Source organism: Pangasianodon hypophthalmus, chromosome 7 (assembly GCF_027358585.1).
Source record: "Pangasianodon hypophthalmus isolate fPanHyp1 chromosome 7, fPanHyp1.pri, whole genome shotgun sequence".
NCBI classification, from domain to species: Eukaryota; Metazoa; Chordata; class Actinopteri; order Siluriformes; family Pangasiidae; genus Pangasianodon; species Pangasianodon hypophthalmus.
This window is the reverse complement of record NC_069716.1, coordinates 5,796,629-5,812,158: the sequence shown is the minus strand read 5'-3', so window position 1 is coordinate 5,812,158 and position 15,530 is coordinate 5,796,629. Positions and strand designations below refer to the sequence as shown.

The following is a 15,530-nucleotide window of genomic DNA, read 5'->3' as shown; positions in this document are numbered from 1 at the left end:
ATATTAACTGTCCACAGTAGTACACGAGTTCATGATTCCATACACAGTTATAGTTTTTACTCTTATACAGAACCCTACTTGATGTCTTTAATAATGAATACGCAGGTTATTACATCGTGTTGTCAGGCTAAGAACCTGTGAATTATATCCCATTCCTCCCCTGACTGGGTGCAATTCATTACTAGTGATGAAAAAAAAATTAGCTGTTTGGAGTTTGCATGGTGGAGGCTCTGCAAACATACAGAATACAGTTCTCTGGTCTGACGAGACCAAAACTGAATTCTGAACTTGGCACAAAGTTGTAGGTTTGGCTGAATCCCAACACTGCTCATTAATCTGAGAACGCCATCATTAAAGTGAAGCATGGTGCTGGTAGCATCAGAATACTTGTACAACCAACAATTTTTTGTTTAATTAACCATTGGGTCACAAAAAATGTGCTCCTGAGACATACTGTGTAAATCAAATGGTAAACATCCCGAATAAGTCTATTTCAGTTCCAGGTTGTAAAGATAGAAAATGTGGAAAAGTATTTGATTATAGTTTCAGGACATGGATGAGAAAAAAAACACAGACAAGAACAATATCATTTAAGATTGTGAAAGTGTTTCAGATACATTTAATAATTATTCTTACATGTTTTTTAGCCAACATATTTAACTCATTTTATGCAATATTTTTTTTTTATCACTTTATGCATCGCCATAGTTTTCAACATTTCATATTCACATTATCAGTACTGTATAATAAACATAAAGTTTGAACATTTTCACTCAGAATGATGACACAGAGATTGAGAGGATATCATTGACATCGTCTTGCCATGCTCATGGATTGATGTTATTCATTCATCTGCTTTCTTGCATAACCTGGTAATCCTCCATTTCTCTCTCTCTCTCTCTCTCTCCCCCCCCCGCCCCCCCCCCCGATTAAGCCCTCTGTCCCATTTCAAATAAAAAAAAAAAAAAAGAAGAAGCATGAATCTGTAATAATAATTTAACACTACAGAAAAAAAGCACAAATAATAAATTAAGCTTTTTGATACTGTTAGTGTGGTCACTTTTCTGTGAGTGAAAGCTGTAATATCCTTTCAAGCTCCTCCTCCTCTTCTCTTCTTTTCCTGTTGCAGAAAGAAAGTCACTGGTCAGTGTAAACATTCAAGCAGTACTGTCCTTCCTCTACCTGTCATTTCTACATTCCCTCCTTCCTCACCTGTCCAGCTCCTCCTGCTCTCTGCATGAAAGCTCCATCGCCAGACGCAGCTGCTCGTCAAAGCTGGTTGCTACGGCAAACGCCCCGGTTACCCGCGAATCAACCAATGAGTTGTAGGAAGGTGGAGAGTTGAGGGCAGGGTCGGGTGAGGAACCTGGAGGAGACTGAGCAGGAGCTTCCCCGCTTTCTCCCCCAGCCAATGACAGAGATAGGGACTCCTGGATCGCCCTATCAGACACAGGAAGCGTTACACCAACAGACATTACAGACACCCTAGCATGAGAATACATCAAAATTCATTCTAGAGATGCTCTTGATCCAAAACACACACACCGCTCGAGCTGGGAGTCCTCCTCATAAAGTGGAGGCTGAGAAGACACTGGACGTGTGTTAGTGAGAGCCTCCCATATGGTCACCTGAAGAAAAACACATAGAACAGTTAGGTATATTTATAGCTCCAGTGCACCAGCACCAGCATGTCTTGAACTGTTGATGACATTTGCAGGAAGTTGTGTAAAAAAATGTATATAATCAATTTTTACTGAGCCATTTTACTGAACCAAGCGGCATCAAAATACACGGCGATCTTAGAACACCCGTTCCATTCTGGTGTACAGTATGAAGGAAGGACATTATTTTGTGGAAATGCTTTTCATCAAACCTGGAAACTGGTCAGGTTTGAGGGCAAAATGGATGAAATACAGCATAATCCTAAAAGAAGACTTGTTCCAATCTGCAAGCAATGTGAGACTGGGGTTCATGCTCACCTTCCAACAGGACAGCAACACTAAGCTACTGCCAAAGCTACACTGGAGTGATTCAAACCCAGAAACCTGAATGTGATAGAACGGCCCAGTCAAAGCCCACAAACAGTCTCCATCTAACCTGATGGGAATGCGGGTTGACTGACATGACATTATCCGCACACTGAAGCATGGTGGTGGGAGCATCATGCTTTTCGTCACTAGGGGCTAGGAAATTGGGGTTGAGGGAAAATGGATGACAGAGTAGTCGTAGAAGAAAACTTGTTCCAGTCTGCAAGAGACATGCCGTCAAAGGTGGTCCTACAAAGTATTGACCCAAAGGGGTGAATATTTATGCAACCCACAAATGCTTTTTTGTTTAATTAATACACTTCCTGTCACAGTAAAATAAATATTTTGCTCCTTCAAATGTTAAAGCAAGCCAATGTAGCCAATTAAAGTCAATTCCATTACTTATGCAAGGCACTGGATTAATGCTGCACCTAAATTACGTCTGAACTTTTCAACTCAAACAGTATAAAAGGCAAACAAATTGAGGTATTAATGAATGCAGCATGGCTTATCTCGCTGTGCAGGATGTTGTGCTTTGTGCCATTTGGAGAGAATGTATTTTCAAGGTTTTCTTAGCTAAGTGACTTATCAGCAGAAACTTCTTTCCAAAACCCTACTGGTACATTAGAGAAAGAAATGAGGTACATATGTGCATATAAAAGTCCCTTCAAACATTGGAAGCTTTAGCTACAGGCACATTTCAGAAAAAAAGTTGACATGCTGCAGGTATTTCCCAAAAAGCATGTCTAACTCCCCTACACAGAAGAACATACATATGGACTTGCACACAGTCTACTGTATTCAATCCGTGTATGATTTTGGCTTTAAAACAATAAATATTACAACAAGATCTCTTATTTCTCCTTTGTTTTTGTTTTTTTTTTCATCATTTCAAATTCATTTTGCGACTAAAATCAATCAGTCATCTTGAATAATCCAGATGTGTATCAGCAATTATTGAGTAGTAGCAAGAAGAGCAGATTTCTCTTAGCACCTGATGTACTGTTAATATGGATCACTACATGGTTTTTAATAACAACAAGAGACTGGCAGTGAAGGAGGAGGTCGACAAGGCAGCTGAAAAAAATCAGCATGAAATTCCAGGTGCTGCAATTAAAGAACATTTTAATCACCCAGAATTTATTTCTGCATATACTGATTCCATTTTTATCACAACATTTACGGAAAGTTTACAGAGTAAACTTACATCTTAATCAGAGAATGGCATGTGGAATAACCTACTTGTTAGTCGCAGTCGACTTTGCTCACACTGAATTTCTGTACTGAATTTTTAGGGATATATTCTTCATATTTGGACCAATGAATATTTAATTTCTAGACTTAAAACAAGTCAACAAAAACAAGACAATATTTTAATTTTTAAAAAATAAATTTTTGGAAAAAATAAAATAAATTAATTTTCTATTTTAATGCATGCCAAGAAAAACATGACACTAACACCAGGGCTAATAATCTACGATCACAAAATGAATTCAAATGCATTACGTTTTTTTTTTCTGTGAACATGCAGCTGAGTCGCAACATGAACTTGTTAGCATTAAACAATGTTTCTGCTTCAGAAAATTTTTTTCTTTCTGTGTTTCCACTGCTATCCAAATAAAAGTCAATGTCATATTTTCAGAAACCCTTTAAAGCAATGTTTACATACCATACATGGGTGTGTCTGGAAAAAAAAATCAGTGACATGTATGTGCATTGCAGCAAAGAACAATTAGAAAACAAGGTTCCTCAGGGGTTCTTAAAGAAAGCCTTTGTTGTAGAAGTTCCTCTAGAGGGACAATCCAAAAAACTCTTTCGGGTGACAGATAGAAGAGAATTATTATAAATCCTCCATTATTCTTTCTATATTCACTTGTATTATAACATCGCTGTACATGTGAGAAAGGGCTTCAGTTGTCTCACCCTCAGACCTGTGTACTACAGCTGAGTTGTGGAGTGCAACTCACACCGTGAATCTATATGCCTTTGTTTATTTGATACTGATAAATCAGCCTGAAGGGTTAAAGGACAATGAGACAGAGAGTAGGGGTTACCTGATCACTTTCTGTCCCTGCGTCCAGCAAACTCTGCTGAATGGCAAACTGCAGCAGGTTATCATCCTCATCTCTCAGCGGCTCGTTACGGCCTGGACCGAGCGTGGTGTAATCCGCCGGAGGCTCGAACACGGACGGGTCCACCTCGCAGTGCAGGGGGGGAGGGCTCTGACCTGAGCGCACAGTGTAGTTTCCATAGGAAACAAAACATAGTCTCAAAAATATACAGTATATAAAGGCTTCTTCTTCTTCACCTTCTTCCTACTATATGAGTCCTATCAAAATATACTTCATTGAAAAAGATTCAATAACTACTGTAAATATTTACTTAAATCATGATAAAGGTATCTGCTCTGAAGTTAAAGTCATGGGTCCAAACCCAGGACCATCAATATACTGGCCGAATGCATGTGTCACTTTCAATCACATGACATTTCCCGTTGAAGTAAGAGGAGTTTCTCTGGAGGTTATCATGTGGTGACAAGTAATAATATTCTAATTAATAAAGCTAGTAAGCATGTGACACAGTGAGTCCAGATTAATGGAATTGCAACAAAATGCATGCAAACACAAGGATGACAATATTTATCATATTCACTGAGCAAACATTTGAACAAAGTTTCACTTTATGGGTACGTGCAAGCACCATCGAGTGTGCCAATACTTCAGGAAAAATCCAGACACATTTGAGTGCAAACCATACCAGATTTTAAAAAAGGCCAAAAACACACACATCTGGGACTGAATCTTAACTGTCTTAACTTTCTACACTATGTGTGTGTGTACTAAGTAGGGTGTATTTTCCTTGGATCAAGGGGAAGAAATGAAGATGTAAGATGAAGCTAAATACTGATCATGGTGGATATGGAGCCTATCCTGGGAATACTGGTGTGTAAGGAGAGGTCACATCCTGAATGGGATGCCAGGGGCAACATTCACATCTACATTCACACCTAGGGGCAATTTAGGATAACCAGTCCACCTACTGACATGTTTTTTTGATAGTGGGAGGAAACCAGAGAACCCAGAGGAAACCTAGGTGGAGTTCCACAGGGAGAACATGCACAGAAACTCAACACAGTATATAACAAGGGCTCAGGATAGAACTGGAGACTTTGGAGCTGTGAGGCAGCAATGCAACCTGCTGTGCCACCGTGTCTCCATATAAATCAAATCTGAGAACATTAAATTTCTGTATAATACTGATGTTGCCTCTTAAATCGGCCAGAAAAAAAAAACGACTTTTGAAAAGGGTGAGAATCTGGCACAGACAGCACACTAGCTTTCTACTGAAGGTATTAATTTGACTTCAGTCAGAGACATTAATCAGGACTTCTTGGCGACTATTTGATTAATCAATGGTCTGCATTATTTTTAGTTTATGCTCGGTTCACGTGGTACTTGGGCAAGAAGGGTAACCAAATTTAGCTTGGGTACTTAAGCACATCATGGCTCATGTAGCAGTGGAAACAGCATCAATATGGAGGATTACGGGTGACATGTTGCACCATCCAGCATGAAAAGTGCTATTAGGCTCAGGAATCAAGGAATGCTTGAGAGACAATTAACTGCACTGTAATTCAAGGGTTAGGATTCTGCTTTAGCCATCAAGAGGTTGTAAGTTAAAATCTCCCACTGTAGTGCCCTTGAGCAAGAACTCACATAAAATAAACTCCATTAAAAACTAACAAATTCATATCACTAGTATTAACTAGACATGATTGGTGAATATGTTTATAGAGACTGTAAAGTGGTTCAGATGATGATCAAAAAGGGTTCGTACCTGCATCAGTGGCTCCTTGTGGCGAGTGCACAGTAACGGAGCTGACCGGCTCATCGCAGCCACACAGGTTACTGAAGGTCACCCGTGCATTCAGTACATGGAAGAGAGGGATCTCTGGGAGGCAAAAGCAGTTTGACAACTTATAAAGACACACAGCTCACTGACATATCTAAGCGCACTATGTCTAGGAAGCTGGAAATGTATAAACTTGTTTAGTTATGTGCAAATCACTGGTTATATGACATATCATGATATCCAGCACACATAACTGAGCATTGCTATTGAGCATAATTCCAAATCCAAGCAAAATTCAGGATCAACAAACAGACTAGTAAGTGTAAAGGCACCCTGAAACTAATGACAGTAGGATCATACCACAGCTGCTGTTATTCTGAAGGGGTTTTTTGTGTGTTACTGTCTCTCACCTATCTTCACAGGGAAGCCAGGCGGCAGACGCAGGGTGATGAAGTCACGCAGTTTAGCAAAGTGAGCATTAGAAATAGCCATGAGATCAATAATGGGTGTCACCTGCTCAGCCAGTGAAAGAGGGTGGGCCTCACTTAACCACAACGTGGCCTTAAACCTTAAAGACAGAACATACAGAGGCTATCAGATACACAGAGTGCTAGAGAATAGAGAACAACATGTGCCTGCTGGTTTTCAGTACCTCTGCACCTTGCTGGTGAGCTCGATGGGCCTGCCGATGTCTCTGCCGTTCAGATTAAACTCGGGGTCGAAGTACTCCTCAGCTGTGATGGCTGTCGGGTTATGAGGACTGGCACACTGAGATACCTGACTCTGGAAAAACAAGCACAGCATCGGAAAGTAGCAAGTGAATCAAGATACATAATATCTATACAGCATTTAGATTGTCATTAAATTATAAATGGAGATGCAACAGGTGAATTTTTTTATTTCCACACTAGTACAAATAACCTGGAAAATATGCAGAACATAATAAAAAAAACTGTTTTAAGCAAGAGTATCCGCACAAGTATATTATGTGGTTGAGAAAACCCATTTGGAAAAGTGAGCTCCAGTGTGGAGTCTGTGTTTACCAGAGTCTGTGGAAACCAGAGTACCTCGAGGAGACCCCCTGTAGCACGGGGAGAACATGCAAACTCCGCGGGAATCAAACCCTCAACCCGGGAGGTGCAAGGCAAAAGTGCCACCCTGTCCCCCACAATCGCAATTATTCTTGACTAATGCACCTTAAAAAGTTTATACAATACAGATCACACCTTATAAGACTGGAACCTTTTATGACTCTTGAAATCATTATTATCAAATTTATGCAATGATGCACATTTTTTTCTGTACTGAGATTAAGAGAAATAATCTGTTGCCACACTCATGATACACTAAAAGCAATTATCTCTCTAGCTCTGTTTACAATACAGCAGTGTATATTACTGTATATGTGATCTACTTACAAAGACCCTTTTACATTAGCTAATTGCAGTGGCCAAAGCTGCTAGCAACTCCTACATTAATATTCCTAATGCACTTCTCTAATGCACTTTGGCCATAATACAGGGGCTTAATGATTTCTGCACTCCACACCAGAGCTTCCCAACCACAACCATGTGCCAGTGAGGAAATTAGGATTCCCCCAGAGGATGTAAAAACAACCATTTAACAAATAAATCAGTAAAGCTGTTATGAGAAACAAGCTTTCTGGGTGACCAACACACACAGACTCCATATTTTCAAATACATGGTTGCTTTTTATACACATTAACTGTATAAACAGCTAATGAAGGAATGGAGCATATCAGTAATATGACATATCATTAGAAAACAGCATGAGTACGGAGCACGTAATCATCCTCACCCCGTTGTTCGACACGTGCTGCTCTGCAATTCCAAGGAAAGACTGAAGAGGAGTTCTGGATCCTGGAGACAGATGAGAGAGATAAAAAAAAAAGGAAAATGCAAAGCTTTAGCTATTTATATGGTTGTAAGTGATGTTCATTATTTCAGCTGTCATGTGTGTGTATGTACATTTATGAATGTGGGTATGTGTGTATATATATGTGTGTGTGTGTGTGTGTGTGTGTGTGTGTGTGTGTGTGTGTACCTTTGCATCTGGACTTGTCCTGATCAGAGAGGTGTTCAGTTCGAGAGCGTGTCACCAGCTCCACGTTACTGGCACTATACACCTTCATGTCAATACCACAACACATTATCAGCTTTACAGTAACATTATTACACACACACACACACACACACACACACACACACATTACTAGACAAATGCACTAGTACTATGACCAGTATTTTTCACAGATTCTGGAGGACCATGTGCTGTTACTGTATTTCCCAGACTATGAGGTGATACTTATACTCGTTACTTATACAGTGCAGCATTGTATACATTACACTAATCCTGCTTGTTTTTATAACACAAATCTAAACCTGTATAAACTACACAATATAAAGAAACAGAAGAAAAATCACATGCTTCAATAATGATAACAGGTTTCCGTGCCACAAAACACGGAAAGAATCTTGAAATTGACAAAAAGAGTCAGATGCAGAGATTTAGAGATTTCAGGAAAAATAAAAATCTTATAAACCAATGTAAAAGAGAATTTGAAAAAAAAAATTAAAACTTTACACGTTTTACAAAAAACAGCAAGCTCTAAATTCTTAATTTTAGATAATGGGAAAAAGAAATTCAAGCGAAACCATGAATTTCTAATTAAGTAGCAGTGTGTAAATCAGTCTCACCTTCGCCTCATACCCGCTGACCACCTCCGTTTTCTCAGAGCGCCAGCCCCAAATCCCAGACTTGTTCCTGAAAACATCACGAGTCTGATGTCACGCTTTAGTGCAGAGGGAAATACATTACTAAATGCACCTCTGAAAGATCTTTCATTATTTGGCGCTGGTGAATTCTTCATTCTGATTGGTCAGAAGGCGTTGATTACTTTTCTACACCTGTAGCTCTGACAATAGTGCAGGCTGTAATTTAAATCACAGGTTAATATTAATGTGTTCTTTCTAACACATTATTGTTTTCTATAGAAAGCTGTGTATTTTGAGAGAGAGAGAAAAAGACAGCTACTGTTACAGTTACATCAAACGTAACTGTAAGTGGATAAAAAGTACACCGTGTTGTTCTTTAATTAATGCAAAAATAATCATTAGCAAATTTCTGAGGTATAAAAGGAATAAAACACGTGCTGTTATTGGAAAATGATCAACTTCAGGTGGTGATGCCCTTTTTTATAGAAACGAGTGAAACTGAGTGGAGTGTGTGTGTGTGTGTGTGTACCTCTCGAAGGCGATGTTGCGTGTGTTCAGGTGTGTGGAGACGATGGGAGAGGTGAGCCTCTGTGCTGTGTTCTCTTGTGATGGCAGCATGGCAGCGAGGAGAGATGGCGCGTCACGCGGCGACAGAGACAGTGGCTCCGTGTACACCACCTGCTTCTCATGGTCTACCTCCATCACCATGGCCCCACCATCTGGATCTCACACACACACACACAGATCATGTGTATTTTCATTTTCCAGGACCAACACTTCCTGTTTTATCTTAAAACAAAAAACAATTGACAAAAACCAAAAATCATTTGGACCATGCTACAGCGTTTCTCTAATGCTTATTCACAGAAATGTAACACTGAACCCTTCAACATATGATCAAATGACAAATAATGTTCTCACTGCACACAATCAACTGACCTGTGCCGCAAACTCTCTCAGAAGAAAAGGTACCAAACCTGAGGCTTTAAAATACAAATGATTATCACTGGGGTGGTACCCTCACACCTCTAGTACCTCTAGTTAAAAAAACATAACGCAGGTACATAGACCTAAAGGACCATGTTGCTGCACCTTTAAAAGAACGTTTAAAGTGTTTGCAGCCTGAGAAACAAAATAGTTCAGTACATCTTTCCTGACAGTGAATCAGTCATAGTATTATTGGCATCGTTTTTTTTGTTTGCTGTGTGTAATATGTTATTTTCTATTTAAAATACAGAATAGCCAAACCAAATGGACGACAACAAAGGCATTTCTCTTACAATAAGAAGACACTAAGTCCTTGATTAATGTGTGCTATTTGCACTTGACAGCAGTTAAGAGACTTGTGGAAGAGTCAAACTGTAGTGGAAACTTGCTAAATGGGCATAATTACGCATCTGTAATAACACAGACTAAAGGCAGCGAGACATGTGGAACCTGTTCGAAATTCAACAGGATGCAAATCAGGAGTGTACTCTTGTGTATAAGGTACATGGGAATAAAAACAGACTCTACTGTATTTAAATGTTCGGAACATCAGAACTGTGTAACATGTAACCAGTTTTGCTGTGGTCGCATTATTATTATTTCTGATCCATTTGCGTTTTCAAAAGAACAATGAAGCTTCTGAGTGTTAAAACATGATGAATTGTATAACGTGGCAGAAACAAGTTTACACAGCTATAATACTGGCCCATCGTTTATAGTCATTTGTGATCAACTCACCTCCACCCTTAAAGATGTAGCTGCGGCGGCCCTTGAGCCAGGTCATGTGTTCAAATCCCAGTAATGTGGTGTCCACTCGCAGACACGAGCCGCTCTTCCACACGCGGTACACGTCACTCGGACACACTTTCGACACCAGAGGCACTGCGAGAGGAAGCAGAAGAGGAAGAAGTAATCTTTCAAGGGCCAGCATCAGAGGAGCTGTCCAGTGCTGGGGTGCTGAAATGGTCACCATCAACGCCCAAGGCCAACACACAGACAGAGGATCATTGTGTGTGTGCCGTGTATCTGTGTAACGATCAGTGATGAGGAGAGTCATGTGCTGGGTCAGGACTTACCCCAGCTCGTAAACTCCCACTTCATCTCCACATAGAAATCCTGAGCCTGTGATACAACGTACAAAATGGTGACTATGATCACGTCAAGTGATAAGCCTTGATCCGCAACGTATGAGTGAGTTTTACCTGTCTCAGTTTGCTGAGAAGCTCAGGAATACCAGCTAGTCTCTCTGTGGCTCGTCTGAAATCCCTGTACTGGAGGACCAGCTGCACCAGCTCAGGGTCTCCTGTGCTTACTGCTTCCTGTAACACTACACACATGGTATAAAAGCAAACATTGCTATTTCCATTCCACAAATGGTTACTTAAGAATCCTTAGAGAGATGCTTTGCCGTTTTAGGAAAACAATCAACGACAGGGTTGTATGATGCCACCCGATGGATTTACTGTTACCACCCTGAAGGTAATTCCTTGATTCCACAAACAAGATATAAACAGCTATAAACAGTTGTTCCCTCACCAGGCTCTTTTTTTTCTTACTCCTGAAGTTAATAAGGAAAAAAATGCAGCTTGTCATGTTATTAATAAACTGCAAACCCCAAGCCCTCTGTCCTGAAGACTTTCCTGTCTCAGAAAACACTGGAGAAACCTTCTCTCCTTCTCCACATGGAAAACGTCTGCATATCAACAATTACACACTTTTTTAAAAATCCATTTATGTGACCTGTCTGCGGTACATGTCCTTGTGAATGAGCTGTTACTATAAAAACGATAACGTATTACAACAAGCGCATTAAAATGAACCTGTGATTTGTCTCACAGCTGGGAAATACTGTGAAGAAATTTAACTTAAGCACCTTCTGGCCAAACAGTGGTATAAGTGAGTATAAATAAGATCTCAGATTTTAATCCAGTACAAATTGGAAATGTGTGCCATTTTTACAGGTCTGTAAGGTAAAAGTTCCAGAGTGATTTACCTCCCATATTTTACTGAACACAAACCTTCAGTAACAATTGCAAGAAATAAACCCAGTAATAGACACGGCCGTGTTTTTTTTTTTTTCTTTCCCAGTGCTGCTTCATGTACATCCAAGGTATGAGATGTCGATCCAGGCAAATACACAGATACTTTATGAATTGGGCAGGCAAATCCCTTAAAGATGATCAAACCTCCTTTGATAAAGCTAATCTAGCAAATAAAGTGTACATCTCTGTTTTCTAAAATGAGGTACAATGTAAGCGCAGCCTCAAACATCCCCTGAAGTTCCAATTATGTAACTTGAGTGAGAAGTACACTACCTTCACTTTCCTAAGGACTAGGAATACAAAAGGAACATCGTTAATGGTAGCCTTTAGCATTTGTACTCTGAAATGTAGCTTTGTAAACTAAGTCCAGAACTGAACTGTACTCTAGAGACATGTCCATGTCCACATGGATGGTTCAGCTGTCATCCTTGAAATAAGCTTTGCAATCCCAAATCTGACCCCATTTATAGCACCAAAACTATGATCAATGCAGACATAAGACTTTTCCTTAATCAACCTTGTCCTTGTTAGATTGTTCCACAGCTTAGTATGCACTCGTGACCTTGTTTGCCAGGCAGGTGTGTCTCACCTGTCCATCCTCGTGCACTGCAGCGTGTAGGATCTGCGTTGTGCCGCAGTAGCACGCGCGTGGACTCCACATGACCGAGGCACACGGCCAATTCGAGCGGTGTACGTCCTCGTGGATCTACACACTCCATGTCCTGCTAAATATAAACACACATATATACACATATTTGCATGCAGCGATTGGAAATATCCTCTCATCTAGGATTGCTGGTAGAACTTTTTGACAGTTGAATCCTTCCACCCACAGATTTTACTCCAAGGGTCCTCCTTCCCCTTAATGGCACCTTTGCCATGGTTGGTTCACAGAAATACACTATATGGCTAAAAGTTTGTGGACACCTGACCATCACACCCATATGTGGGTCTTCCCCAAACTGTTGCCACAAAGTTGGAAATGCGCAATTGTACAGAATGTCTTTGTATGCTGTAGCATTACAATTTCCCTTCACTGGAACTAAGAAGCCCAAACCTGCTCCAGTATGACAATGCCCCTGTGTGAAAAGCGAGCTCCATGAGGACATGGTTTGCCAAGGTTGCATTGGAAGATCTTGAGTGTCCTGCACAGAACTCTGACCTCAACCACTGAACACCGTTGTGATGAATTGAAATGCTGACTATGTGCCAGACCTACTCGCCTAACATCAGCGCCTGACCTCACTAATGCTCTTGTGGCTGAACGAGCACAAATCCCCACAGCCACATTCAAAAATCTAGTGGAAAGCCTTCCCAGAAGAGTGGAGTTTATCATAACAGCAAATGAGGAATAAGTCTGGAACGAGATGTTCAACAAGCACATATGGGTGTGACGGATGGGTGGCCACAAACTTAGTGTAAGTGGTGGCTGAGTGGTTAAGGTTTAATCCCAGCACAACCAAGGTGCCAGGGTTGGGTCCTTGAGCGTGGCTCTTAAAGCTCAACTGCTCAACTGTAGCCTGTCAGTCACTTTGGATAAAAGCCTCAGGTAAACATATAATTATTTTATAATTCTATAAGGTTACAGTTTAACTATTGGGATGCTTTAGAAGCATGGAATTGACATCCATCCATTTTCTGTACCGCTTATCCTACACAGGGTCGCAGGGAGCCTGGAGCCTTTCCCAGGGGACTCGGGACACAAGGCCGGGGACACCCTGGACAGGGTGCTGACCCATCACAGGGCACAATCGCACACACATTCACACACTACGGACAATTTAGAGATGCCAATCAGGCTACAACGCATGTCTTTGGACTGGGGGAGGAAACCGGACTACCCGGAGGAAACCCCTGAAGCACGGGGAGAACATGCAAGCAAAGGCGGGATTCGAACCCCCAACCCTGGAGGTGTGAGGCAAACGTGCTTCCTGGCAAAACCCAACCTGAAACACAATACACACACTCACCTCTGCACTGATTTACCTGTTTTTTCTTCAGCTCTCTGTCGAGCTCCAGGTACCGATTGTTCCAGACCAGATAATGCAAAGGAAATGCCTCCTGGGCCATTTTTTTTGTTCAATCCAATGTAACCAAACCAAGTCCAATTTTTCCTGCTATTCGCCTGTGCAGTGGAATGAGTGGCTGAAAAACGGTTTGCTGCATTAAAAGCTGTTGGCAGCCTTACAAACAAATCCTTCCTCCTTCCTCAGGATCCGTGTGAAACGCCAAACTCCATCAGTACCATTCATTCTAGTGGAAATGCAGTCAATACTGCTTCCTGTCATCCATGAAATGCTAAATTATACATATATTCAGGCTTATATTCAGGTTTAGCATGGATGGCCAGTGCCTACAATTGAGCTAGATATCTAATTAGGTCAAATTTGAAATATGAAATAATATTAATCATAAAAACAAGCTTGTTTTTTTAGCTAGCTAGCTGCTTATAGGAACATCATTTGACAGTCAAAGAAGCACCAACCGTTACCGTTAGCTAGCTAGCTTAGTTCATTATCTTGTAAACTTATTAACATGTTATATTTCTATCATATTACTGGTCAAATTGTGTGTCAAAAAAATAATAACGCAAATATTTCATGCAAATATTTATTGTTTGGCTTTGCATGCTAGTTAAAACTAGCACGGAGAGCCAGCTAGCTCGGCTAATGTAGTTCAAAATACACTCGCGTTTATACAAAAAGAAATTGATTAGAATTAACAACTCAGCATATGGATTCGAGTCGCTTTGCTGTAAATTTGTGGCAAAAAGCCGATAAAACAAGCCTTAAAAACAAGCAAGCAGCGGCCTAGTTTCCCTCCGCATCCAGGTGAAGAGAGCTGGAGGAAGCACAGATGTGTGTTTTTGCCTCGGAGCTCAGAGGAGCATCCTGCCGTCCAGCAGAGCCGCAGCGCCGGGCGCAGCCTCCGCACCGCATCCCCGAGTCAGGACGCGCTGAGCGGGGACAACATGGAGCTGCACTCGCACACGTCCACTCCGCAGATAAACTACTTATTTAATTATTTATCACACGTCGCTTTCACTTCAGTGTGAGGAAAACTGTGTGTGTGTGTGTGTGTGTGTGTGTGTGGTGTGTTCATGCGCATCAAAGCAGCAGCTCTCACTATTCTTTCACACTGCAGTGGAAAATGCCAGGACAAATGTTTATCCTTTATTTACACTCCTACATCCATCAAAATATAACACTTATTTTTTTAAAAGAGTGCTTTAAAGATGTAGTTTCTTCCTCTTATACCACAGCAAGTTGCCAGATTTAATGAACTACACACTGTACTTTTTATCCACTTATAGTTACATGATACACCTGGCACCTGACCATCACACCCATCTGAACTTTATGAACATCTCATTAGTCCTCCCTTTGCTGTTATAATAACCTCCACTCTTCTAGGAAGGCTTCCCACTGGTGTCCACAAACTTTTGGCTTGATACTGGAGCAGCTATAAATAGTCATTGCATCATCAGTGTTTTTTTTTTTTTTTAAGCTTAATATGAATAAAATAACAAAAAAAAAAACAAAACTTGTCAAGTTACCAAAAAGCCACAATACATAAACTCTTTATCATGAAGACTTTCCCATGAAGGAAAAATTACTGTTACAGAGCACTGACACTGGAGACTCCTTCTGTAAATGTGTAATATTAACTCCCTCTTACATAAAACTTCCTAAAACACCACATCGATGATTACAAGTTTTCACTTTTTTTTGGTAATTGGTTATTATTCTTAGATTATTGTGGAGTGTCTGCAGTACCCTGTGAATGCGCTGTTATTATAAAAACAATACTGAATAATGAATATAAACCTGTGATCTGGGCAGTGGTTAAGACACTGGACTACCGATCAGAAGGTCATGCGTTCAAT

The 15,530-nt window shown here is 40.6% G+C and overlaps 1 protein-coding gene across 4 annotated transcripts; it reads right to left on the bottom strand.

Annotated features, from left to right (window-relative positions):
- Nucleotides 1–586: 586 nt before the first annotated feature.
- On the bottom strand, nt 587–14,757 carry ankrd13d (ankyrin repeat domain 13 family, member D). 4 transcript variants are annotated; one of them, XM_034306210.2, is made up of 16 exons: nt 13,631–14,757; nt 12,234–12,366; nt 10,805–10,929; nt 10,679–10,724; nt 10,341–10,484; nt 9,145–9,340; nt 8,598–8,664; nt 7,945–8,026; nt 7,699–7,760; nt 6,532–6,662; nt 6,290–6,447; nt 5,865–5,978; nt 4,082–4,254; nt 1,546–1,628; nt 1,213–1,440; nt 587–1,120 (listed from the first exon to the last, which is right to left on the bottom strand). In XM_034306210.2, exons 1-16 carry the CDS (start codon nt 13,712–13,714, stop codon nt 1,057–1,059), a joined length of 1,890 nt encoding a protein of 629 aa, XP_034162101.1. In that variant the 5' UTR covers nt 13,715–14,757; the 3' UTR covers nt 587–1,056. The 4 variants fall into 4 exon arrangements, with proteins under 4 accessions (XP_034162101.1, XP_026796591.1, XP_034162102.1 ...); XM_026940790.3 differs by having other exon boundaries at nt 12,234–12,369; nt 13,631–14,755; XM_034306211.2 differs by having other exon boundaries at nt 9,145–9,334; nt 13,631–14,754.
- Nucleotides 14,758–15,530: the final 773 nt, after the last annotated feature.